Raw genomic sequence first — 24,203 nt, 5'->3', positions numbered from 1 at the left:
AGCACTTTGAAAATAAATTCCACTAAAAGCAGCAAAACTTGCCGAGCTCACCGCCAGTGCGCGTCTCCCGCGGACGACAGTTCCCCCGGTTCCCCGATTCCCCAGTTCGTCGTTCTCCGCTGACTCCGCTTCGTGGTGCACCAGACTGTCCAGACTGGTGTCGCGCTCGCGCGTACCGCGTACGGCGCGTACGTCATCGACATGTCACCTGCCACATCCACGTTCGGCATGTTCGTCGCGATTCGCATGCATGGTGCGCGGATATAGCGCGAGGCTCGCGTAAAGAGTACGCCCATGCCCGTTCGCGTAGCGCGATGGACAATCACGAGGAGGACGAGCTGGAGGAGCTCCGCTCTACGGTCTACACGTTCCCGCCGAACGTGCAGAGCGTGATCGAGCAGGTTAGGCCGCGGGTCCTTTTCGCCTCCTCCCCTTGCGGAGCTTTCTCGTCAAGATCCACGCAAAATTTACTTCAACACTCACGATCTTTTTGTATGCGCGCGATGTGTCATTCCTGTTCAATAAAATGCTCCGCTTTTCAACGCCTGCCTTTCCCTGAACCGACTTTTTTAACGTTCATGATTTTGAGCGACTTGCCATGATTTTGCGTATAATCACATCTGTGAGATACATTTTTGTTTGTTTGTTTATTTTTTCGAACGAAATTTTGTAAGCCTAACACTGTTTTTTTTGCTATCAGGTCTTGACTATCACTGATCCGTTAGACCAACCCAATTTCAACGTGGTGGACTATATAAACACGTTATTTCCCTCGGAACAGTCATTGTCAAATATCGACGAAGTGGTGAATAAAATAGAAAAAAAGATACATACTATAGATAGAGAGATACGGTCAGTGGTGCGTGGTCAGACGAACGTGGGCCAAGATGGTAGAGCGGCGTTGGAAGATGCGCAGAAGGTGATAAGGCAGCTATTTGTCCATATAAAGGACATAAAGGACAAGGCGGAGCAGTCCGAGGAAGTGGTGAAGGAGATTACGAGGGACATCAAACAGCTGGATTTCGCCAAGAAGAACCTTACTGCCTCGATAACAGCGCTGAACCATTTGCACATGCTTGTGGATGGAGTGGATAACCTAAAGTATACACATATTGCATATTAAGAGTATTATTTAGACATTGTTCGAAATTATAAAATCTGTACCTTTTGGTTTACTTCAGAGTATTAACGCAGAAGAAGCAATATGGAGAAATTATCTTACCGTTGCAAGCAGTGATGGAAGTGATGCAGCATTTTAACAGCTACATGGATATACCGCAAGTGAAGCAGTTGTCTGATCAAGTAAGGACGCAAGTTGTATCTTTGATATAATTGATAGAACTGATTCTTTTAATGTGTTTTCCTTGGGTCTACAAAAGGTACGCCAGATCCAGGATGAGTTGGCCCAGCAGATTACAGCGGATTTCAAACAGGCCTTTTCCGGCCAGAATCCAAAGCATTTCAATCAGTTGACGGAAGGATGTTTAGTATTATCAGTCTTACACCCTAAAGTGAAGTATGCATATTATACAGATATTTGTAACGTTATTCTACGAGTAATGATAGAATTTCAATCTCAAATGTCTTTTCTTCTTCAAAGGAAAGATCTGCTCGTTTGGTTTGTAAATATCCAATTGCAAGAATACGCACATTTGTTCGATGAGAATCAGGATTTCGCCTGGTTGGATAAGATAGATCGAAGATACGGGTGGATCAAGAAACATCTGCTGGACTTTGAGTCAAAGTTCGGTACGATCTTTCCCCAGGACTGGGAAATTTCCGAGCGAATAGCTGTACAATTCTGCCATGTCACACGTGAAGATCTCACAAAATTGATGAACAAGAGACGTAATGAAATAGACGTTAAGTTATTGCTTTACGCGATTCAAAGAACCAGTAATTTCGAGACGCTACTGTCGAAGCGTTTTATCGGCAGTACTTTGGAGACCACGGATGCTAAGTCAGTAACAGTCAGTAATGATGTTGCGGAAAAGGTACCGGGGAATCCTTTTGAAGAAGATGAAAAGGTATCAAAACTGTTTAGTCTACGTTTAACTATGTTTTTATTATAAAATGTTAAAAATGTACATCGTTCTCTTGCATATAGGTTGAAAACGAAAAGCCGAGGCCGTCTCCATTCGAAAAGTTAATAGGAAGATGCTTCGAGCCATACCTGAACATTTATATAGAAAGTTTGGATCGCAATTTGGCAGATCTGATGGATAAGTTCGTGTCCGATGCTAAAACGCAACCGCCAGGTGCTAAGGAATTTGACGGTATTGAAGGGCCAAGCAGTGTCCTGAGCTCGTGTGCCGATCTGTTTGTATTTTACAAGAAGTGCATGGTGCAATGTACGCAACTCAGCACCGGTTTAATTATGCTGAGTCTCGCCGAGACTTTTCAGAAGTACCTACGGGAATACGCCGTTAAGATCTTACAGAATAATTTACCTAAGTAAGTGTAAAAATTAAATGTAAATCAGAACTTATGTATGTATATTTTAATTGAACTTAATGTATCGTTGTATCTTAATGTAACCATTATAGAATCGGAGGCAGCGCAGGAATTGGCACCAGTATGAGCAATATCACGCGTGACTTCCGAGATTTATCAACGTCAGGCTTTATTCAAAATTTCCAAAGTTTTTTGAAGGAGGGAGAAACTGCCAGATTTAGTAAAGAGGAGCAATCTCGTATATGCTGGTAAGTACATTTGTTATTCTTTATTTTCGTTCCACAGAACAAAGTGAATAATTATTAAAATATGCTTTTTTTCAGTATTTTGACAACGGCTGAATATTGTTTAGAAACGACACAGCAATTAGAAGAGAAACTTCGTGAGAAGACAGATGAATGCTGTTCGGATAAAATAAATTTGTCTCAAGAACAGGATATCTTTCATAAGTATGTCTTATTTTTTCTCTTAATTTTATATACTTTTAGAAATTTGTTGATTTATTAATTTCTACCATTTGTTTTTAGCGTGATTTCTAATTGTATTCAGTTACTGGTTCAAGATCTGGAAGCAGCGTGTGAATCTGCATTGACTGCAATGACTAAGGTAAAGTATAAAAAAAAGTTGTGATTATCAATAGTATATTAATTGCACACAATTCAAATATATTATTATTCTACAATATAAAATTAATATCATCTTATGCTATTAAGATAAAAATAATATACACTTAATAATATGTGTTAATGTCATATTATGACGTATAATAAAAAAGTAATTCTTTTTTTTTTCAGGTGCAATGGAGTTCTGTGGAAGTCGTGGGTGATCAGAGTAATTATGTTAATACGATAATAGCGCACCTTCGACAAACAATACCGACCATACGAGATAGATTATCATCTTGTAGAAAATATTTCACACAGCTCTGTGTCAAATTTGCTAGGTAAAACATTTGTCGTGACAATACATATTTACGCGAAATATTTTTCAAGATTTTTTTTATATTCGATGCTTTGTTTCAGCTCTTTCATAGCAAAATTAGTACAGCAATTATTTAAGTGCAAGCCATTAAACGCCGTCGGCGCGGAACAACTGTTGTTGGATGTCCACATGTTGAAAACGGCCTTGCTGGATCTTCCATCGACGGGTTATCAAATACAGAGAAAAGCTCCAGTAACATATACCAAAGTAATTGAATACTTTACAAGATAGATAGTATAAATATATCAAACAATATATGCAATGTATATCTTATTTATTATATAGGTTGTGGTCAAAGGTATGGCAAATGCTGAAATGATATTGAAGATTGTAATGTCCCCAATTGAATCTCCAAGTGACTTCGTAAAACAGTGCAATGTACGCTTGCCTGACTTACAGTCTTCAGAATTCCAAAAAATTTTAGATATGAAGGTAACTTTTGCAGTAACTAAATTTTTTTTGTATACAATATATTTTTAATTGAGTATCTAATAAGATCAATATGTATTCTATAGGGATTGAAAAAAACGGATCAAGTTCTATTGCTCGAGCAATTTAAGCAATCTGAAAACACAGACGCCGCAAACGCTACGAAAAGTCACGTAGTACATAACAGTCCAGAACATGAAGCTGGAAGAATTAAGAGGCTAGAGAAACTCATCAAGAAACGAATTTGAGGATATTAGATATTATGTTCATCAAGAAACGATGTTGAGGATGTTAGATATCATTGTATATAGTTGATTTAGAAATTCTTTCTTATTTTAAGATAACAAAGACCCTTTATACAAAAATGAAAGGAGAAGCATAAAATATGTAGGTATATTTTATGAAATAAATACAGATACCAGATGTATTTCATCCTTTATTTTTTTATGTAACCTGTAAATGACGGGCAATAATGTTAACCTTGTTTCTGTGCCAGTTCCTTGGCCTTAGCTTTTTCTAATTTCGCTATCCTGGCCGCAGATTTGCTTCCCAGTAAACCACCACCCCAGTGACGCCTGATTTCGTCATATCGATCATTGAAGTTCGTCTTAATGGCTTCGACAATCTTTGCGAAGTTGGCTCTATCGCCAGAATCCACCTGAAATAATAACGACATACTTTAATAAAACTGAAATAAAAGTGGAAGAATCAGACTTTTGTAAGTGTGTATCAGAAATTTTTTGAAATATCACGATGTTTCATTGGATTGGCTCTTGTATTTTCACATCATATGGTCAAATTAAATACACATTACAAAAATTGTATATACATACCTGAGTAAGAGCAACTGCTGAGCAAGTCTTACGTCGAACCAGACGTCCCAAACGCGCCTTGCCTTTAACAATACAGTATGGTACGCCCATCTTGCGGCACAAGGCAGGAAGGAATAATACGATCTGCATCAATAAAAAAAAGAACCAATTAGGTTGGCACATATAATTTCTTGCATACAAATATATATAATAATATAAAATGTTAGTCAGATGTCATATATCATCCTATGAATACAAATAAAATTATAAATTTGTATCCTCAGGTGAAGAAATTTAGCATCATTCGTTGAATGGAAGAGAAATCTTGCAAAATAGAAATCTGCTGAGAATTTATAAATTTATACATATAACTAACCTCAATAGGATCAACATCGTGAGCTATAACGACCAGCTGAGCTTTCTTCTGCTCCACCAGCGTGGTCACCGTATTGGTTCCGCTGCGAATGACGTTTGGTTTCTTCGTCGGCGTGTCTTCCTTCTTCGCGATCTTCTGCTCGGCTCTCGCCTTCAACCTTGCCTTCTTCATGGCTGCTGATTCCGGACGGTACTTTTCCAATACCTTGAATAACTGTGTAGCTACAAGAACATAAGAATATTATTGTATATTTTATTTTATGTACATGTATAGAATTTAATAATTCTTTAAATCATGGATGCGTGAAATGTACATCTTACCGGTTTGTTTATCCAATGTTTGAGTGAATTGATTTATCGTTGGTGGCACTTTCAACCTCTTCTGCAACACAGACCTTTGGCGCTGGATGCGAATGTACTTCGGCCATCTTACAAAGCGGCTGAGATCACGAGCCGGCTGAATATCCTGACCTAAATTTTAACAGATTATCAACAGTAACGTGCGGCTATTACATACAGTTGTAAACTATTAACTAGAAATCAGTAAAATTACTTTGACTTACCAATGCCAAAGTTGCGTGTCCGTTTCTCGAAGAGTGGATTGGTCACTTTCTTCGGTTCAACCTTCTTAACTGCCAACGGCGCGGCAGCTACCTTCTTCCCAACCTTCTTCTTCGGCTGAAATTGAAAAGGAAAATTAATAGGAATCAACAATCAATATATTCATAATATAATCGAGTAATTTTAATAAGTTTTTTCATGATATACAGGTATATTTTAACAAAATATATAAGCTAAATTAATTCTCCGTCTGTATATGGGTCTACAGCGTCCAAAATATTTGCTGGTAACTGTAAAACTCGCAAGCCTACCAGAAAATATTAAGTAAACGATGTTCATTAAAATGACTATAAAATCGTCAACTACAATGTATAGACAGATGCTTCACGAATTTTTTCAGATTGTTAAAAAGACTTTAAGATAGGAAAAAATAGCGTCGAACGTGACAGACCCACGTGTTCACTCCGAGAATACAAAAAAAGCGTTTACAGACGGAAGATTAAACCTATTATTGCCACTCTCATGCAAGAAACTTCTTTTAGAAATCCAATGATTCATCCCATAAAAATTAAATGCTTATTTCTGGCCACCATTCGTTTAAATATTCGTTATAGCGTCGAGATCCACGAAATTACTGTGCATTGTAAATTTAGGTTATGAAACATTAAATCGATATCACATAAACGAATCGATCTGTTTAATCGTTGCTATACGCAGAAATAGAATTTCGAAGGACCACAATTGTCACGTTACACAGTTTACTGAATCAATTTACTTCGGAACGAAAACATATTTTCGGGTCACACGCTGGAGAAACATACCCGAGATTCCAACGCGGATACTCGTCGCTGTCGATGCCGCTCGACGGAAATATTATTCGCGCACGACAGTTCGATGATCTTACCTTTTTCTGAACCATCTTCCTAGCTAGAAATCCGACGGATTTCTGTAAATTTTGCCGGATACAAAACGCGGTATCTCGCCAAACGCGACGCGAAGTACAGACGTCGGCACCGTAAAGAAAGTCTCGCACCGCAGCGCCTCCGAAAAGCGACTGAAGACAGCCATATTGGCACCCGCGTAACTTCCTAACATGGCGGTGTTTTTAAACCATTTTAAACTGCCGGAATGTACTCGGAAATACTTATTTGCGACAACAGATATAAAAAACTTAATATTATTCTCAATAATTGTAATTAATTTTAGTAATAATTAATATCACTTTAATAATTAGCGTTAATTGATATTGAAGATGGCAATTATTTTTAAAATTTATACTTTATTATAAATTTTATATTAATTTTATTGTAAATTATTATATATTTTATTATAAATTTATTATATTATTTATATTATAAATCTTATTTCGTTTGTATTGCATCTTGCATCGATGACGTTAATCTCTTCTTGCAGGTTAGAAGCGAGTTAAGGTTATTCCTAACCGCAATCTCTTGATCCCTGCGGAGAATAAACCGGAGCAGCTCTAGCCGGACTTATCTTCCTCGATATCTAGAAGAGTATCAACAATTTAATCATGATAGTGAAATATCTCACATAAAAAGAGATTAGAAAAAGTTTTAGGAGAAGGAAAAGGTAGAATTGTGTCTAATAGATACATATATTATAAAAGAGGAAAAGTTAATCAGTTTAATTAAAGATAGAAGAAATAATCGAGATCGTAGCGCGATCGAGAAATGACGCCAAAGATTCCGTTCCGCGGGGCAAGCCAGCTATTGCACGGCAAGCTGAACCTGCTGAGTCCTAGGTACAATCCTAACGGTGCGTGTAATGTCACACTCATGTCCACGTTGCCGCCCGACAGCCCGATGAACGTCTTCGACAGGAACGCGAAGCTGTTGCAGCGAGAACGCGCCGCCAAGGACACCGACGTCCAGCTGTATGACTACATCAAGGACGAGGTGGGCGACAGGCTGGCCGATCGAATATTCGATATCAAACGAAAGTTCGGTAGGGCCCTCGATCTGGGATGTGGCCGGGGTCACGTGTCCAAGCGGATTCTCAACGAGTCGGTGGAGGAGCTGGTGCTGGCCGACATGAGTCCGGGTTTCCTGTGGCAGGCCGAGACCACGGAGGGTGTGAAAGTCAAGAGAGAAGTCATCGACGAGGAGAATCTGTCCTTCGAGCCGGACAGTTTCGACTTGGTGATCAGTTGTCTGAGTCTTCACTGGGTCAACGATCTTCCCGGATGCTTCAGACGTATCAACAGCAGTCTGAAGAACGACGGAGTCTTCCTGGCGGCTGTATTTGGCGGCGATACGCTTTACGAGTTGAGGTAAAGGCGACATTGCCAGGATTTAGATCGAGGATCTTCCGGAGTGTCTTTGCTTGAGTTTATTATTTCTGGTATTCATTCTGATAATACAGAAGTTCCTTGCAATTAGCTGAATTCGAGAGGCACGGTGGAATCTCGCCGCACATCTCGCCATTCGTGGAAATCAGGGATATCGGGTCTCTACTAACGAGAGCGAATTTTACTATGTTGACTATTGATACCGACGAGATAGTCATCGGTTACCCGAGCATGTTCGAACTTATGTGGGATCTGAAAGGTGAATATATTACAAAATTTATTCTTGCCTAAATAAAAATTATACAACAGGTCTATAGTTGTATCACGCAATTTGTATTCGTCTATAGGAATGGCCGAGAACAATGCGGCCAGGAATCGTAATTTGCATTTACCGAGGGATACGTTGATCGCCGCTGCGTCTATATACAAGCATCTTTACGGAAAGACGAGGGAAGATAGCACCGCATTCGTTCCCGCCACGTTTCAGATAATGTATATGTTAGGATGGAAACCGGACGCATCTCAACCGAGGCCTCTCGAGAGGGGTACGGGACAGGTGTCGCTCAAGGACTTGTACAGGCTCGATCAGATAATCAAAGACAGCAAGAAGATAAAACTGGACGACGATGACAAATAGCCTGTATTAAATAGCCTTTATTTGAACAATGTAAATACTCTATACCGTGTGTAAAAACTTAACGTACTGTATAAATTCTTCTTTCCGAGCGGTAGGCATAAAAAATAACTTATTCAACGATCGCATTTTGTTATTATCGTTATCCTGCGCATTTCCGATTTACGTTTTCTTTTCCTCGTCCTTGTGAACTACGATGCCCTTTTCTATAAGGTCTGGAATCTCCACTGCCAACCATGGTCCCAACTAAAAAAAAGGAAAAAAATTTGGCGTTAGAATCTTCTATGAGAATATTATTTTAATATAAAGATTTATATATATAAACAAGTCTTTTTCACTATACGTTTAATTATTAAGAGCAATCAAGTATTTAACTTACACCAAGAGCCATTGCATGAGCGATGCCAAACTTGGGAACGTTGCGAGCCCACAATGGCTTGAAGTGATCAGTCAGGCAGATCTTGCCACCTCTATACATTTTTGCCGTTTTACCGTCTAATTCTGGTAAAGCAATTTCGGGCGCCGTTGTGGGATACGTAACAGGAATCTAGGCATTGACCAAAAAGAAAAAAGAACATTGTTCATTACTCTTTGAATCTTAAATCTCATTTTCAGGTTTTATAATTTTAACTAATAAATACAAATAAAATATTTCAAATAGAATTCTGTATATCGTGGAAGATATTCTTTTTCCTATTTAAATAAAAAATAAAGTAAGAAAAAGGAGCCGAGCAATGTCACTCACATCAAATTCTACATCAAATTCGTACTTCAGGAAATTCTGCATGTACCAGCATCTGCCGAACCACTTGGTGCCTTCCTTATTCGATTCCAGTCGGAACCAGTCGTTGTCCGCCTCCTTATTATTTTTAACATACTACAACAATAAAATCATGTAACATGATTAAGTCTATACGTATCAATAATCATGCATCTTAAATCTATTTATTACATGGAATATTTCTGTGATAAATGTTACGCTATACTCAATAATGTGTCGTCACATTAATTAAACTAATTTTTAATATTTATAAACCAAACAATAAAAACTGTCCATATGGAAGTGACGTTTGTAAGCTTGCGAGAGTTACGTTTTTAATTCCCTCACCTTGATGAGAGCCTGATATTCCTCCTTCAACCTCTGCACCCACAGATCTTTGTCTCTGGGACCGGCTTTCGTTTGCAACAACGGAATGTTACTCAAAGTCTTCTTCGTCGACTCGTCGACCATCTCGACGGGCTGATAAACACTCACGGTTTCACGATTTGCAGGTTATGGTGCCGTCCGCGGTCGCAGTCAGTGTCACCAACCTAACGCCGCGTTCTTCAAGTTCTTCAAGATTTGTGCGATAACGACTGTCGGAAAAAAACATAATAATTAATGCGCGTCTCTCCAAATAATTACGATAAAAGGTACAACTTGTTTGCTTGCTCTTACGGCCTCATTCTTGCGTTTTATTTACAATTTTATTTACGGTGCATATTCGTTCCTCGATCGATCGATTGTTAATTCGCGGACGGTTGCATTCCTGTGGCTGCCGCTAGCCGCTAAACCAGGCGTGTGTAGTGTGTACGTGTGTTGCGTGTTTCGCACAATCGCAAGTTGCGTACATCCATTCATACGTACCGTGACTACCGTGTACCGTTCCGTTTACGCTGCAAGCTGCAAGAGACGCAAAGATACGGGACTTACGGGAGCGCTCGTACTTAAATGGCGATGAGATGCTAATCGACCGTCAATAGTGTACTTGTGTGACTCGCGATAAACACGACGGACGCACGATGGCCGACTCGTCCTACGAGAAGGGGTTGACGGAGCTGTCGAAGATGAAGGTGAGCGTCGCGAGTCGAGTCGTACGTGCAGCGGGCCACGCCATTCCTCGGCGATACCCTAACCCTTAACCACTAATCTCCCTCGAGCCCGGAATCGACCGGTTACTTCGTCCCGCTCGCTTCCTCTGTTGATTTTAACACGCTAAACTTCTGTTCAATTTGTTCACTCCTGTTTTAACACGTTGAACTTCTGCTTAATCTCTTTTTTTTCCGGAATATTAACTGGTAGTTTTATTAGTGGTAACTTTTGTAGATAAGGCAGCGCGAAACGTAGATGCCGTTTTATGTGTTTCCTTTTTCTTTTCCTTTATAATTGTTTTCATTCAATTTCCATTACATCGTCATGTTTTTCACCAGGTGGCTGATCTGAGGGTTGAATTAAAGCAACGAGGACTTCCCACTACTGGCAATAAAAATGAATTGGTAGAAAGACTCCAGCTGGCGATTCACGGAGGTTCCGTTCTTATTCTATTTCAGTTCTTTTCTTCGATATAAATATCTAGGCGTATTTGTAAAAGAATGATTTATATCTTATAGATTCTGCATTGTCCTTGGATGAAACAACGGAAGAGATTTTAGATGAGGATGAGGTTCTTGGCGTAAGTATTTTATTCAAGAGTGTAACGATATTAACAGTAATATTAATATATTCGACAATAGATGATATATATCTGAATATTATATTAATTATTTTTATTATATAAATACATCTGGATTAATTACAGGACGAAGAAATCGAGGAATTGTCCAGTAAACCAGATTCACAAGAAGTCCCTGAAAAGCGAAAATTGTCTATAGAGACCAACAATACCAATGCAAAGAAGATAGTGCTGAACCGCAAACCTGTATTGGAGGAAATAAAGAATGATCAAGTGGAGAAGAAAGAAAACAAAGGGGCGAAAGTACTCGAAGACGCACCGCCAGAGAAAAAGATTATCAAACTATCGGAGCTCAGCACAAAAGAGGTAACGGAGAGAAAATTATAGCTAGAAAATATTGAGTAATAAAATTCGCTTGTTATATTGTTTATTAATATATGATTGTGCTAATTCTCTAACAGAGATTAGAAATGAGGGCTAAGAAATTTGGTGTACCGTTATCCGAAACAGCAAAGAAGGAGGCTAGATTAGCCCGTTTTAACGTAAACAATCAAAATAACAAATCGGCTGCGTCCATAAAGACGCCTGTGGTAAGAAATTTAATAGTTTATTTTGCGGCTTGTGTTATCGAGACAAAATAATAATTCAGAATTATTTTATGACAATTATTATTAAATTTTTCATAGCCTACTACATATGAAATGTTGAAGAAACGTGCAGAAAGATTTGGTAGCTCGGTATCCACCTTGATGGAGAAGGTAAACAGAAATATGCAGTTACTTTTGTGAATATATGCGCACGTTTTTTAAGGCTGTCCTTTTTTTTCATCTCGCTGGTTTTATCGTAAATCTCTTGTTTTTTTTTAGGCTGAATTAGCTGAGCGATTGGAAAAAAGGAAGGCCAGATTCGGTGAAGTGGAGCCCGCCGAGAGTAAAGTGTCTAAGAATAAAATTAAGATTGTTAAATGATACTCGGTGTTATATACTAAAGCGACGATCTAGAATACAAATCTTAATTTAAGTTTTCTTATTTTCAATAAAGCTATTATACAATATACATGAGGAGAACAATGACTTATTGAAGACAATGTACTTTTTAATACCATTATCACTTCAGTATTAAAGCATCCATATTTCTGTTTTCGTTTTCTCTCTATGTTCGCGAATTTTTCTTATAAAGAAGTAGGCGAAAGAGAAATTCTCTTAAAAATGTAAATGGATGTATTACCAATAAACTTACATGCGCAACAGTATTTTAGTCGTAATTTAAGTATCGGTACGAAGAACGTTACCTAAGATTTCGGAACTTTAGGACCTAAATTCAAGTTGATGAAGTAAAAAATTTATGCATATGTACTTACAATACGCATATGTGATAAAAAAAAATTAATAAATTACAACAAGCTAGAACACAGTATTTCATCATTGTAATAAATAAGAGAACGGTATTTTCCCTTTTCTGCAAATGGTTTTGTATGCAATAACTTTTTATAGAACTATTGTTAACTGTCAGTCGATCAGTCGAAGTAGTCGAACGATCTATTCGAGATAACTAGATTCTAGCAGGGTGTTTTCTTATTATGGTAATTCAGTGCCAGAACTGCTGCAGCGAGATATCGGAGTGCCGACATGTGTTTTTCTAACAATTGCCTCCTAAAATATTTTGTTTGTTTACCTTGAGTTTTTCTCACGATAGAAAAAAAACGTTATTTTTAAAGACATTCCCAAAGACACGTGAAAGCGTTTGATGCATCGACATGCACGTCCTCCAATTGTCAATCTACATTGTATTTCACCTGTGTGTGCTTTTCTTGAATGTCCATTGCCAGGAGGCTTATACATTCGATGATGTCACGCCTGATACGTGAGTATTTTGACACTTTAGTGCGCATTTTGCCGCCAAAAATAAATTCATCATACATATGCAGCACAATTGCTTCCTAAGCTGCGTGCAGTACTTTCTTCCTTATCTTTTTAAGCAAAACAATCCACCAATTGCTTACAATCACAAGAGTTGTCCTGGATGCATATAAATATATTATTAATTGCATTGTTATATTACAAATAATACACATATAAATGTATTTTTATTTTGGATAGTCTATATAAATGTATCTTTTATTTTAGATCCACTCCCGAGCTCAGAAATATACACTCGTTCTTCTATATGTCCAGCGAAGAAGATTTGTCTAGGTATATGTTATTCCATATAAGATATAAAATTTTAGACAAGTTGATAGATCATTTTGATTCCTCTTAAATTGCAGTTTGGCTGCAGAGACAAGGAAGAACGAACAATCGCTTAGCAATGCAATGGCACAGCCATGCAGCTGTCGAGAACTGGATGAACGAAATACTCAGGAAGCAATCTTCTATAAACGTTTGATCGCTATATTATTATCAAATCTTGCGATACAGGCAAGTAGTTGTCACGTATAATCGAAGAGTGTAGTCTGAAACCATTTAGCACGTAGAAGTTTGTTACTCACAGTCAATATATACATTCTTATTCGTATATATGTATAATAAAACAAATTGACAAATTTTTCTTGCAGAGAATTGATGACGGATTAATTGGAAGGCTTAACATAGAAGCGTCTTCTTCGCAATTCGAGTACCTTCAGAACTTTGTAAACGGCCAAGGTTCTATAAGGGAAGTTGACAGAATTCTCAACAATGCGATAAAGCGATCTGCATACTCGGCGTGTGATTATATGGCCGAGGCGTCTTATTATTTCAATTTATTTACGAGCAAAGCATCGGAGTATTTGATGCTTATGAATGAACACGTAAGGATAATAATATTTATGTATAATATTTAAGATTATACCTCCACATTTTGAGTTTATATATTTAGTGATGTGGATCTAAAATCAATTTTCTAAACTGTTACAGTGGGACATAACTATAATCGCCTTCACACTCATAGCTAGTTTTATAATTTTGAGAAGACAAAGATGGTCTCGAGGCTTACTTATCTTTCTCATGATCGATGTTATATTTGTAATCAGTTTCTTCATAACTTGGTGGCGACTTATACAGGTAATTTATATATTATTTTATCACAGAAAAAATGTAGACTTTAAAGTATATACATTTGTATATTGATTATATTGAAAACTTATGTAGCATATATTAAAAATAAAGTATATAACGTATATACCTATATTTTGAATAAAATAATGACTATAGATTATAATTTTTTATTTAAAAATTTCTTCTATTTTGCAGGAAGCAGAAATTAAATTAATGGCGGCACAAGCGCAATTTGCTGAAATGCCAATTGCCTGCCAGCCGGATAAAATGAGTCTGTGGGACAAGATGTGGGAGAAGATTGCATCCTGTGAGTATCTATAATATGTAATGCATTTAAAAAACAAAACATTAATATACATTATTTGTAAGCGAAAATCTGTTCACAGCTACAAACGATTGTGAAAGATACTATGAAACAATCAAGACGAATCCTAGATTGCAAGTGACACCAGCATTTGCATTGACCCATTTTGTCACTACGACTATTTTCCAACCTTTATCGTACTTTGGATTAGTTATGTCTGAATTCATAGATAATGCTACCAGTAAGTAATTTGCTTCAATGTCAATAATATGCAAATATTATTGGAGTATTAACTATGTTATGCATTGTTTCACAGGTAGATTAAACTTTATGTACAAGTTTCCTGTCGTAATCGCTCTTTTCTTAAGTTTCTGTGTATGTATAATATTGATACCGTTTTCCTGCATTGGCGGATCTATTAATTTCGGTTTTGGACCATTCTTCAAATTTGGAATAAAAGGCAGACAAAACTCCAACGAGAAGAAAGAACGCATTGAACGGATTTACGAGGTATTAATTACACTGTTATTATATACTCTTAAAATCAGTTTTTGTTATGTTTGTGAATTAAATCATCGATTAAACTTATTAATTTATTGTTTCCTTTAAAGATTATCGTGTTCTAATTTAGTTATATTATTCAGAACATTCCAAATATAATATAAAACTTCTATAATGTTATAAATACATTTAAATGTACATACATTTCTTTTTGTTACAGGAAACTTCACCTAGGATGAGATTAAAAGATTCAGAAAAAATGAAGCAAATTACGTCAGGACAAAATAATGGTAATGCTAAAAAAAAAAAAAAAATAGCAAGGTATTTGTAATAGATTCCTATAAATAGTAAAGTAATTATTATTGCATATTAGATCCTGCTGGAGGTGACACTGGTACTGATATACAACTAAGAGAAAGATGCAAGGGTAAAAAATGCAAGTGTGAAAATAAAAGTGGAGATGGAGATGTAGAATGAGAAAAAGAAGAGAAAAATAGAGATTGCTAACAAAATCTTTGCATTGTCATACAATGCTCCTCAATTTTGTTTATATTACTAATAATCAATTTTTTAGATTAGTAATTATTAATTTTTATACTATTAATAATTAATAATAACTGCATATCGATGTTATACATTTAAAATTATAAGCTCATTTTATTTATCTTATAATCCCTGGGTTCCGTAAAGCGCTATTTCTATAGCATACGTAACGTTTACTGTAGAATATGCGCGCATATGCGCTTTACGGAACCCAGGGAATATTGAAAGACCACTGGCGGCCATAAGTCGATCTTAAAGTAACTATATAATATCGTTTTAATATCTCGAGAATATTGAAGATATTTATATTATTGTATCGAAAAGTGTGCTTTTCGTATTTTCACAATAATCTATTTTAATATCTTTTGTTTGTAGAATTTGTACTATATTTCTTAATGCATGCGGATGCGCTGCGCGTTACTGGTGCAAAAGCACTTTATACTTTCATAAATTATTGCTACTTGCTGTGATAAACATTGTACAATCGTAAGATAGTGCTTACAGGATTAGCGCCATATGTGCAGCTATTATTTTGTATAGCTTCAAGTACTTTATTAAACGATACGCTGACTTAACACGACGCTTTATTACAATCGCCCATTGCATATTTAATGCTTGAGTGTTAATAAATCGGAAATGCCGCTCGTGCAAATTGGACGGGAACGAATAAACGGCAGATGCGGCGGAAATGAAAACATTCTGTTGTTCGACCTGGCAGCCCGGCGGGTGCGCTTTATGTCAACTCAGCTTAATGATCGGTGAGCAAGCAAGGATTTGTCAAATTTGCTAAATGTAACGTCTGCGTTCCTCGCGTAATTTCGCCCATCCTGTGTGTATTCGCGGACGAACGGTCCAGCTGTAATTGGACGAACATGACCTCATCGAAGTACGACGATTTGGAAAGTAAACTGTTGCAAAAGTCAGAGAAGTTATACAAACTTTATCCTATTTGAGAATGTAAATCGGATATTTTGTTTAATCTTTTTTTTTCAAGTAACATATATGCATCAATTTTATTTTTAAATATTCGCAGAAAAATGCAGGATATATAACTCAATTCTCGTAATAAAAGCGCGATATACTTTTCATCAACATTACATTATTCTCGTCTCATTTGTCTTCTTTTGTGCGGGATGTAATTAAATATCGTTAACTATACGTGTAAACTGTATAATGGACATACACCGTTAAAAGTGTTTTAATATATAAAGTGCATAATGTGCTTTTGAATAGAAGAAAAATTATACTTTTCCGCGATGTTGGAACAATTTATTTTTTCCAGCATCGTACGATGAAATCATCCTCGTTGAATTAAGATAATATTAGACCATAGCAAATTTAACGGTGGATTGAACGACGTTTTGTTTCAGGAACTCGTTAGTTACCGTCGAGTATCTGCAAAGAATACCCTAATTAGCGTCGAAGGTCGTGTACACGAGCGGTTTCTTTCGCGCCAGCGAAAAACGCAGTTCGAAAAACTTTGAAAAATAGGGAGAGCGTCATCCTCCGTTTTTTTTTCTCTCCTACGTCAAGCAATTTTTCACGGTATCGACCCTCCTTTTTGCCGAAACACATATTTTACGTTTCGAATTTGAAGCGTTAAAAGGTTTTGCATTATTGTAAATGTGTGTACCTTTTATAGTTATCAGATTTCAATCCGTTAATGAGTCGCGAGTGAGGTATTGCATTTCCACGGGAAACGCACATTTACCGAAAGTGGTAATGCATTGCGGGCTTTTCATTACGCAAGATTTATTGCAAAATGTCACGTCACACAACTCTGTTCATTTTCTCTACGTGCATCTATATACTAAACAAAATTGAATATACGTAAGTAAGATAAATTAATATATGCGCACATAAATTTATAGGTATAATATGAGAACGTAATTAAGGACTGTGCTATATAAGAGTGTTATGTTCTCAGAATTTTTGGTTTTCTGTTTTTTCGTCGAATAAATACATATCATATATACAGAAGGAATAACATTGTGAAAAAAGCTATCCATGAGCATGAAATAGATTGCAAAATTAACGTAAAGATTATTCTTTCTGTATTTCTTCAAGTACTTGACGTATATGGAAAATCAGAATTTTGTTGTGAGATTCTTCTGCTTGGTATTGCAGTGTATCCTTCGGCAAGTCTTCATTTGTGAAATTAATTATATGCGTGTATTTAAAGCTTGAAATCTTGATCAGTACAACTAACATAAATTAGAATTAATTTTCATTACTTAAAGAAAATATATCAGAAAATAGATGTTCATTATCGTTGAACCAATGGCGATTATTCCATTATTAAAAATTTGTTCAAAGCTGTCGATTTTTTAAATTAACTACGAATATAATGTTATTTCAGACTATAGTTCTACTCTTCATTATCTCAACTAATATAATCAAAAACTAAAATTAATTTTTATTATTTAATGAAAGTAAAAATATATTAGAAGAAAAAACACTTTTTTTAAAATATTCAATACTGTCGAAGCGCCAGCGACTATTTTAGTTTATAAAAATAATATTTAAAACTTTAATGATTTCTAATATAGTTAAAGCGTAATTGATAAGTATTTTAAAGTATGGTTACATTTTTACTAGTTTAACTGAGATAATTAAAACCTGAAATTAATTTTCACTATTCATGAAAAATTCAAATTACATTAGAGAGGCAAAAACCGCTTTAGGTATTCAAGATATCGTTGAAGCATTAACGCTTATTTCATTATTAACGAAGATGTAAAAAATTGTCGCTATCACCTTGGCCTTCCGTGATTTTTATTTCGTTCCCAAGTAAATTCAGATATAGTATATTATATTATGTTATGAACATCGGTCTCGCGATCTCGCGTATTCGCCGGCGTTGGTTTTCAGCCCCGGTCTCGGTGCAGGTTTATGCATCGTTCGTTCCATCAAATATTTGTTCTCGCGTTGCTGCTGGTACCACGGTGGTATTTGCCTGGAAAGGATGCACCTTTCGGTTCCCGTCGACCTGGTGAGCTGCTCCATTACATGCCCGAAGTAATACCAAAGAGAGGTGGCCGGGCCGGTGTTGTGTGTTGCGTCTAGTTTTGCCGTTTGCGAAGCTGGGCGGCTGCACGAAAGTGCAGCGTGTGTTAGTCAGTTTAGGGGAGTTTGCGTGTTGTTCGCGCGCAACTGCCAGCTAGCCCTAAGTTCCTCGTAATTTCGCGAGATTCCCACAGCACAAAAATTGCCGGCGACGCGACGAGTTGCCGACCTTCGTAACGTGTAAACGAATTTTTCCCCCGGTAACGGCAAATTATATACTTTTCTTCTTTCTCGCGGCAATGCAACGAAAATTTTTTATTATTATCGAACGTGATACGTTCGCGTATTGCCCGAGAAAAAAAGTTCTTATTTTATTTTGTATACTTATCGCTTTAACGCCGCGCCATCCTTTAGAATTAAATCAACTTCTAAAAAAAATTTACATAAATTATTCATGTGTTTTCAAATTGTTATTGTTTTTATCACATTTTTCCTATTGTCGATTCATCTGTCGTAAACACGCTTGAAATAGCTCGCTGAAAGAATAAAGAGGATCGCGCGGTCAAAATATTTCGGGGCACGCTATCGTTTCGCGATCGCATCACGGACACGTTCGAAAGGGTTCACGCGGCCGTGAAAGCCGCCAAGGGGGAGAAAAGAAGAGGGTGAGACCGCACCGTAGGTAGGTGCACGGATGCATTACATGCTCGAAGTGATAGCTAAGGGCGGCGGATGCTTGGTTCTTTAGTTTTCTCCGCGCACGCAACACCACCGCCGCCGTTGCTCCTTCGCATTATACGTATATACGTATACTCGCTCCGAAAATTTCCGCCTTTTCTGTTAACCACCGGCGCGGTGTCCTGGCTTATCTGTTGAAATGCACCTTCGCCTCGTGGAGAACGCAAGCGTGGTAATTCAGCACACGGTTCCCGTTACACAGCTGACTGGCGTTTACTGTAAAACTTGTGAAAAATTAAATTTGGAATAAAAATAGGATGGTTCTCTCTTCGATTCAACGCCCGGAATGAAATGTCAAATGCAGATATCGCACATAATTGAGCATGTTTTAATGAGCGGCCTAGATATGCGATGAATATTTGATTTACGTATAATTATTTGCGCGCGCGGATTAATGTAAGAAAAGCTGGTAAAATGTTTTTATTCCTGAATTTAATTCATCTTCATTTGTGAAGCGAATTATTTCTACTTTATTCCTATATGACAAGTAAACAGAATGGACGAGTTTGAAAGCGCGCAAGTAATTTATGTATTTCAGTTTCTTTAAAAATTTAAGGCAAAGCTAGAAAGATAAATGTTCAAAATAAATTATCTTTTTTTCGAGCAATGATATCACTCGCTCGATAATAGAAAAGCTAATAATTTTACTGTCACAGAAAGAAAACAAATTTTATGTAACGGGAATTTCGATATTACGTTTATTACGTTTAGTATTACGTTTATTTATTTAAATAAAAATTGTGAAAATTTTTATATACATATATTATATGTAACAATTATAGTAAAATGGCACAGTGGCTAAAGAACAAAGTTATGAAATAATAACCACAAAAGGTAATAACTATTTTTTTTCGTTGTATAAATGGAAATTGCTTAACGCAAATGAATGAATGAATAAACAAGAACGGAGTAGCTAAAAGATATATTAAATTTCGCCGAGCATTCCTCAAAATGCGCGAGCTCTTATGTAACGCAATGCGACGATCGTGAAAATTTCGCGCGAAACTGTTGCAACTTTCTGCAACGTGCGCCCGATTAGCAAAGCAATTTTAACGTAGTTGATTTCAAAATGCGCTCCTGCACGGTCCCAGCTTGCAGTCTCCGCTTTAACAGTTTAACTGCAATTTATTATTGTGATTCCGGCTATCCGACTGGGCGGAGGTATACTTCGGCACTCACGGATGCTTCCTTAACTCGATTTGACGCGGCACTCCGCCGCGCGGATGCGGCGCGGCGCCCGTGAATTGCGCTATCAAAATAACGAACCTATCCCGCATCTTCGAGTGCATCAATCGCTCGAATGCATCTGAAGAGCAGCGGGATCCGCCGCACTTCATGCATGCGTGAGCATCAGCCTGGCTCACCTGCCCCCATTGACGATGGTCCCCCTCTCGAATTTGTGCCCCGTCGCGTCGGTCGTGTGGGTAGACCGTCGAAAACTTTAATTCGGTCGATCTCGTGCCTCGGCGATATAGCTATCGCGATTGCGGTTGGAATATCGATGCCTTGATCCACAAAGAGATCGAGAAACCCCTAAATGCGTGGCATCGAACGTACGTGACCTTTTGTGTGATCGAGGAGTTTATTTTAAGAGGAGCATAAAATAGCAAAAGTGGTGTTTTATAATTCAAAGGTTTTGTAGATATTTACAGAACAGATAATTAACAAAACATACTTTTTAAGAGGAACTAGGACAATAAGTAAAAAAACAAAATCCCATAGTTTAATACAGTTGATATCTGTCAAATTGTCTATTTGTAATTTACGATTTTATAAGATTCGAAATATAACTTGAGTTAATACTCATTTATTATGTAAAATTAAATTTATAATTTCTGTATGTATTATTGGAACCTCGTTTCAGTTTCCTCTGGCTTTTTAAGATTTAAGTAATTTTGAAGTTCTTACTATTTAAGTAATTTGAGCGTAATTTTTAAATAAACCGTAGATAACGATATTTAAGACATCAAAAAATACGTCAAACGTCATCTGTCAAAAATATCTTAATATGCATCGTATTGTGTCTCTAACTTCACATTCGTCCATTATTCTAAAAAAATTATATTTGCGGAATGGATGAACCTATCGCGTCGCGTCGTTCATTTTTTATTAGAAGAAGAACGGACGGGAAAATTAGATCAATTATTTTCTAAGGGTAGAAGACTGCGCATTAATTTTATAGTGTCCTGAAAGGATAATGCTTCCTGCCGTCACCGCAGCAACAAATTTGCGATGCACCGCGTACCGTTTGCGCATGTTAATTTTCTAGGCCGGTATTCATAGTCGGATCTTATTTCAAGACCCTTAAATTGCTAATATGGTCATTTGATTGGCTGGACGGAGTCTTAAGACTGCTTTTGACCTCTTAGATATAAGATCCGACTATGAATACCGCCCTCTAGTATCCAAAGATAATGCGATCATTGTTATCGCGGTAACAGATTTTTTTTTTTTAATTTCATCGTATAAACAAGAGATGGCACTGAGTACAAGCCCATTGCCTACATCGTCTTACTAACTAAGAGCGCGTTTACAATGCGTTTGCGGTAACAGATTTGCATCTCCCGTTTGAGCGCGATTTTTCGAGCGGGTTTTCTGCTCTCTCGCTATACTTGGCGGTAACGATTCGGTAACTCATGAGGGGGCCGCTCCGGCCGCTATTGGCCCGGGAAACATACGGCGGATGTAACGATCGGTTGTCCCTATGGCAAACGTTTCGCTGTTCGCCAGGATTGCCGAATGTAAACTGTCTATTACCGTCTATTTCGGCAGTGATCGCGAGCGAGCGCGCAAAATCGTTGCCATCGAGCGCGCGTTTATCAGCGTTACGTGTATACGTATACGATCGAGACGAGGGTAACGCACAGTATTCTCGGTGCTCCGGTGATCCAACCGTATGCGGTCGGAGCACAAACGGTCCGCGGGAGATGTAACGAGATGATTGGCGTCGATATAATTAATGGCGATCGCTACGGGCACCAGGCGCCACATTCGCAAATCGGCAAGACAGCCGACTTCGCGGATTCAAAAACGACTTTTTCGGTATCGATTGATTTCGAATATTTACTTCAATATCAACCCATTTGATACGTGTAATCCTCCTTTCGCTGCGAGGGAGAGCTGTTGATAAAATTGTTGATGCCACGTTCACGTATAAAAGCAGAGAAAAAAGTTTCGAGATTTTCGAAAAGTTTCTTGTTTTTTTGTAATATTTTCGTGATTCTTCTTTCGTAGCGCGGGTAAAAATGAATACTCGCCGTAGGGGAATAAACTTTGAGCACGTCGCGCCAAAAACATTATACAAAAATATTGCGATGCGTCGAAAGTTATACACAGAAAATAATAAAAATATAAAAATATAAGAATACAAAAACTTTTCTTTTTAGATTCTTTTAGATGTTTCAGATAGCCTCGCATGATAGATTCTCAAAGTAATTAATGATCTAAAAATTACACGGAATACTCGGGATTCGAGAGGATTAAGATTCGAAAGTATTAATACGGTATCGAAAATCGAAAGCTCGAGCACGACTTCCAATTTTTTTTCCGCCGCGGGAAGATCTATCTCAAGCTCGATCGATCCATATCCGGGGAGACAAGCTACTTAAGAGAAAGAACTATATATCGCCACTTGGGCTGCATCCCGCATCCTCTCGGGCGCCGCGCCGCGCCGCGCCGGTAGAAAATAAGCCACGGAACGCATCGAGCAGTCGAGCGCGCCACGCGATAAGACAGAAGGGGACGACGCGCTCGTCGGGGGCCCCTTGGGACCAGTTGAGGTCTTAATTACTGGCCTCTCACAGCGGAATGTCGTGTTATCGCGCGGTTACTTCTGCCCGCTTGCACACGTCGGGCATTGAATTACACTTTGCTCCTTTCTCGAGCGGCGCAACGCGACGCGACGCGACGCGACGGACGCGACGCGTTTCTTCCTGAGTTTCGAGACCCCGAGCGACGCGCTGTCGCGCGCGATAACGGCGAGACACGCGGGTGAACCGCTTGTCTCGAGGCTTGTCTGTAAGACATGGCTAAATTTCTAACGGATAAGTTGTTGACTAAAAATTTCGTACATCCTTTTATGCTCTAATTACTGTTGTCATTATTCATTGTCGTCATATTATTTTTCGAGATTCCTTTTCCTTTCTGTAAAGATACTGTAGCGTTCATCGCGTAATATTATATTACATCCTCCATTTCTAATTCCGGTTAATCACGAGAAAAAATAATAATATCTATAATAAATAAAATAAATATAACAAATATAATAATTATCTTATAATATGAAAATATAAAATATAAATAATATATATATTATTACATACAATAAAAAATATAATTACTTTAACTAAAATTATATAAGCGAGTATTATATTCCAATTTTAATTAAAGTAATTTCAGTCACGTGTTGCATATTTTTCTCAACGAAAAGTTAATTTTATCTCAGCAGGCTTAGTTCGGACGTTAGGCTAATAAAGCTGACCTTAACGCCTCGGCTTCACCTTGTTTGTCGCGCAGGTGCGAACGATATATTTTCCGGAATTTGGAGTGCACTAGCACGTTAGTGTCCGGCCGTCAGCTTTTATTGCGCGATTAATTTTGTCCGCGTTTATACGTATGGTCCACGGTCAAGAGGCGCATCACTCTTCGACCCTTGCTGTCCTGTTCCGCGCTGCAACCACCCTTATTATACCGTCCCATCCATGTACCGTGATGAAAGATCCTGGAACTGGATTTGAAGACTCTACATAACATATCAAAAAAATATTAGTTGAAAATTTATAACAGAATATGAAAAAATTGACCCTTTCATTTTAAAAGGGAAAAGATTGCAATTTCTAGCAATTGAACAAATCCTTTAAGGATTAATGACAATTAACACTTCTAATTTGATTAATTTTGCACACAAATATATATATAATTCTGAAAAATATGATTGAAAATAAAAGTATTTATATCTCCTCAAGTTTCATATGCAAGTTGTAGAAAATACAACGACAATGTAAGAACATTTAATCTTACATTTCAAGTTGATTATAAAATAAATTTGTATTACTGTGAAACAAAATATACATAAAAATACATTTAAA

General features: G+C 37.4%; 6 protein-coding genes across 6 annotated transcripts; 4 read left to right on the top strand and 2 right to left on the bottom strand.

Annotated features, from left to right (window-relative positions):
* Positions 1 to 122: 122 nt before the first annotated feature.
* On the top strand, positions 123 to 4,291 carry Vps53 (vacuolar protein sorting 53). Its single transcript, XM_071780491.1, has 13 exons — positions 123 to 401; positions 701 to 1,101; positions 1,182 to 1,302; positions 1,380 to 1,516; positions 1,601 to 2,027; positions 2,108 to 2,454; positions 2,547 to 2,702; positions 2,778 to 2,903; positions 2,982 to 3,060; positions 3,249 to 3,397; positions 3,477 to 3,642; positions 3,721 to 3,867; positions 3,951 to 4,291. Exons 1-13 carry the CDS (start codon positions 315 to 317, stop codon positions 4,110 to 4,112), a joined length of 2,505 nt encoding a protein of 834 aa, XP_071636592.1. The 5' UTR covers positions 123 to 314; the 3' UTR covers positions 4,113 to 4,291.
* Rpl7a (ribosomal protein L7A) lies at positions 4,288 to 6,676 on the bottom strand. Its single transcript, XM_071780493.1, has 6 exons — positions 6,517 to 6,676; positions 5,615 to 5,729; positions 5,373 to 5,522; positions 5,053 to 5,273; positions 4,698 to 4,820; positions 4,288 to 4,522 (listed from the first exon to the last, which is right to left on the bottom strand). The coding sequence occupies exons 1-6, from the start codon at positions 6,529 to 6,531 to the stop codon at positions 4,340 to 4,342; spliced, it is 807 nt and encodes a 268-aa protein (XP_071636594.1). The 5' UTR covers positions 6,532 to 6,676; the 3' UTR covers positions 4,288 to 4,339.
* A 289-nt stretch (positions 6,677 to 6,965) lies between these two features.
* Positions 6,966 to 8,681, top strand: LOC139814260 (arginine-hydroxylase NDUFAF5, mitochondrial). The gene is made up of 3 exons (XM_071780391.1): positions 6,966 to 7,905; positions 7,998 to 8,182; positions 8,271 to 8,681. Exons 1-3 carry the CDS (start codon positions 7,307 to 7,309, stop codon positions 8,558 to 8,560), a joined length of 1,074 nt encoding a protein of 357 aa, XP_071636492.1. The 5' UTR covers positions 6,966 to 7,306; the 3' UTR covers positions 8,561 to 8,681.
* On the bottom strand, positions 8,558 to 9,884 carry Ufc1 (Ubiquitin-fold modifier conjugating enzyme 1). The gene is made up of 4 exons (XM_071780393.1): positions 9,666 to 9,884; positions 9,303 to 9,434; positions 8,937 to 9,104; positions 8,558 to 8,803 (listed from the first exon to the last, which is right to left on the bottom strand). The coding sequence occupies exons 1-4, from the start codon at positions 9,786 to 9,788 to the stop codon at positions 8,720 to 8,722; spliced, it is 507 nt and encodes a 168-aa protein (XP_071636494.1). The 5' UTR covers positions 9,789 to 9,884; the 3' UTR covers positions 8,558 to 8,719.
* Positions 9,885 to 10,031: 147 nt separating this feature from the next.
* Positions 10,032 to 12,045, top strand: LOC139814261 (SAP domain-containing ribonucleoprotein). Its single transcript, XM_071780392.1, has 7 exons — positions 10,032 to 10,390; positions 10,748 to 10,844; positions 10,928 to 10,989; positions 11,116 to 11,355; positions 11,451 to 11,579; positions 11,676 to 11,747; positions 11,856 to 12,045. The coding sequence occupies exons 1-7, from the start codon at positions 10,340 to 10,342 to the stop codon at positions 11,955 to 11,957; spliced, it is 753 nt and encodes a 250-aa protein (XP_071636493.1). The 5' UTR covers positions 10,032 to 10,339; the 3' UTR covers positions 11,958 to 12,045.
* Positions 12,046 to 12,570: 525 nt separating this feature from the next.
* On the top strand, positions 12,571 to 17,649 carry LOC139814259 (uncharacterized). Its single transcript, XM_071780390.1, has 10 exons — positions 12,571 to 12,852; positions 13,116 to 13,181; positions 13,256 to 13,406; positions 13,544 to 13,777; positions 13,884 to 14,030; positions 14,220 to 14,331; positions 14,411 to 14,569; positions 14,645 to 14,838; positions 15,050 to 15,119; positions 15,203 to 17,649. Exons 1-10 carry the CDS (start codon positions 12,746 to 12,748, stop codon positions 15,304 to 15,306), a joined length of 1,344 nt encoding a protein of 447 aa, XP_071636491.1. The 5' UTR covers positions 12,571 to 12,745; the 3' UTR covers positions 15,307 to 17,649.
* Positions 17,650 to 24,203: the final 6,554 nt, after the last annotated feature.

This window comes from Temnothorax longispinosus, chromosome 6, assembly GCF_030848805.1.
Source record: "Temnothorax longispinosus isolate EJ_2023e chromosome 6, Tlon_JGU_v1, whole genome shotgun sequence".
Taxonomy (NCBI): Eukaryota; Metazoa; Arthropoda; class Insecta; order Hymenoptera; family Formicidae; genus Temnothorax; species Temnothorax longispinosus.
The sequence above is the reverse complement of the archived record's forward strand: the minus strand, read 5'-3'. Positions and strand labels throughout refer to the sequence as shown.

Coding starts and splice junctions, on each gene's coding strand:
- Ufc1 (XM_071780393.1), bottom strand. CDS start 9,788: ATGGTCGACGAGTCGACGAAGAAGACTTTGAGTAACATTCCGTTGTTG. Junction 9,435..9,665: donor AATATCAGGCTCTCATCAAG/GTGAGGGAATTA, acceptor TTATTGTTGTAG/TATGTTAAAAATAATAAGGA. Junction 8,804..8,936: donor CTCATGCAATGGCTCTTGGT/GTAAGTTAAATA, acceptor CCTTTTTTTTAG/TTGGGACCATGGTTGGCAGT.
- Rpl7a (XM_071780493.1), bottom strand. Junction 4,821..5,052: donor ACGATGTTGATCCTATTGAG/GTTAGTTATATG, acceptor TTATTGATGCAG/ATCGTATTATTCCTTCCTGC. Junction 4,523..4,697: donor CAGCAGTTGCTCTTACTCAG/GTATGTATATAC, acceptor TTATTATTTCAG/GTGGATTCTGGCGATAGAGC.
- LOC139814261 (XM_071780392.1), top strand. CDS start 10,340: ATGGCCGACTCGTCCTACGAGAAGGGGTTGACGGAGCTGTCGAAGATG. Junction 10,845..10,927: donor CCAGCTGGCGATTCACGGAG/GTTCCGTTCTTA, acceptor TATATCTTATAG/ATTCTGCATTGTCCTTGGAT. Junction 10,990..11,115: donor ATGAGGATGAGGTTCTTGGC/GTAAGTATTTTA, acceptor GATTAATTACAG/GACGAAGAAATCGAGGAATT.
- Vps53 (XM_071780491.1), top strand. CDS start 315: ATGGACAATCACGAGGAGGACGAGCTGGAGGAGCTCCGCTCTACGGTC. Junction 1,102..1,181: donor GATGGAGTGGATAACCTAAA/GTATACACATAT, acceptor GGTTTACTTCAG/AGTATTAACGCAGAAGAAGC. Junction 3,398..3,476: donor CTCTGTGTCAAATTTGCTAG/GTAAAACATTTG, acceptor GCTTTGTTTCAG/CTCTTTCATAGCAAAATTAG.
- LOC139814259 (XM_071780390.1), top strand. CDS start 12,746: ATGCACGTCCTCCAATTGTCAATCTACATTGTATTTCACCTGTGTGTG. Junction 13,182..13,255: donor AGCGAAGAAGATTTGTCTAG/GTATATGTTATT, acceptor CTTAAATTGCAG/TTTGGCTGCAGAGACAAGGA. Junction 15,120..15,202: donor TACGTCAGGACAAAATAATG/GTAATGCTAAAA, acceptor ATTGCATATTAG/ATCCTGCTGGAGGTGACACT.
- LOC139814260 (XM_071780391.1), top strand. CDS start 7,307: ATGACGCCAAAGATTCCGTTCCGCGGGGCAAGCCAGCTATTGCACGGC. Junction 7,906..7,997: donor GATACGCTTTACGAGTTGAG/GTAAAGGCGACA, acceptor CTGATAATACAG/AAGTTCCTTGCAATTAGCTG. Junction 8,183..8,270: donor ACTTATGTGGGATCTGAAAG/GTGAATATATTA, acceptor ATTCGTCTATAG/GAATGGCCGAGAACAATGCG.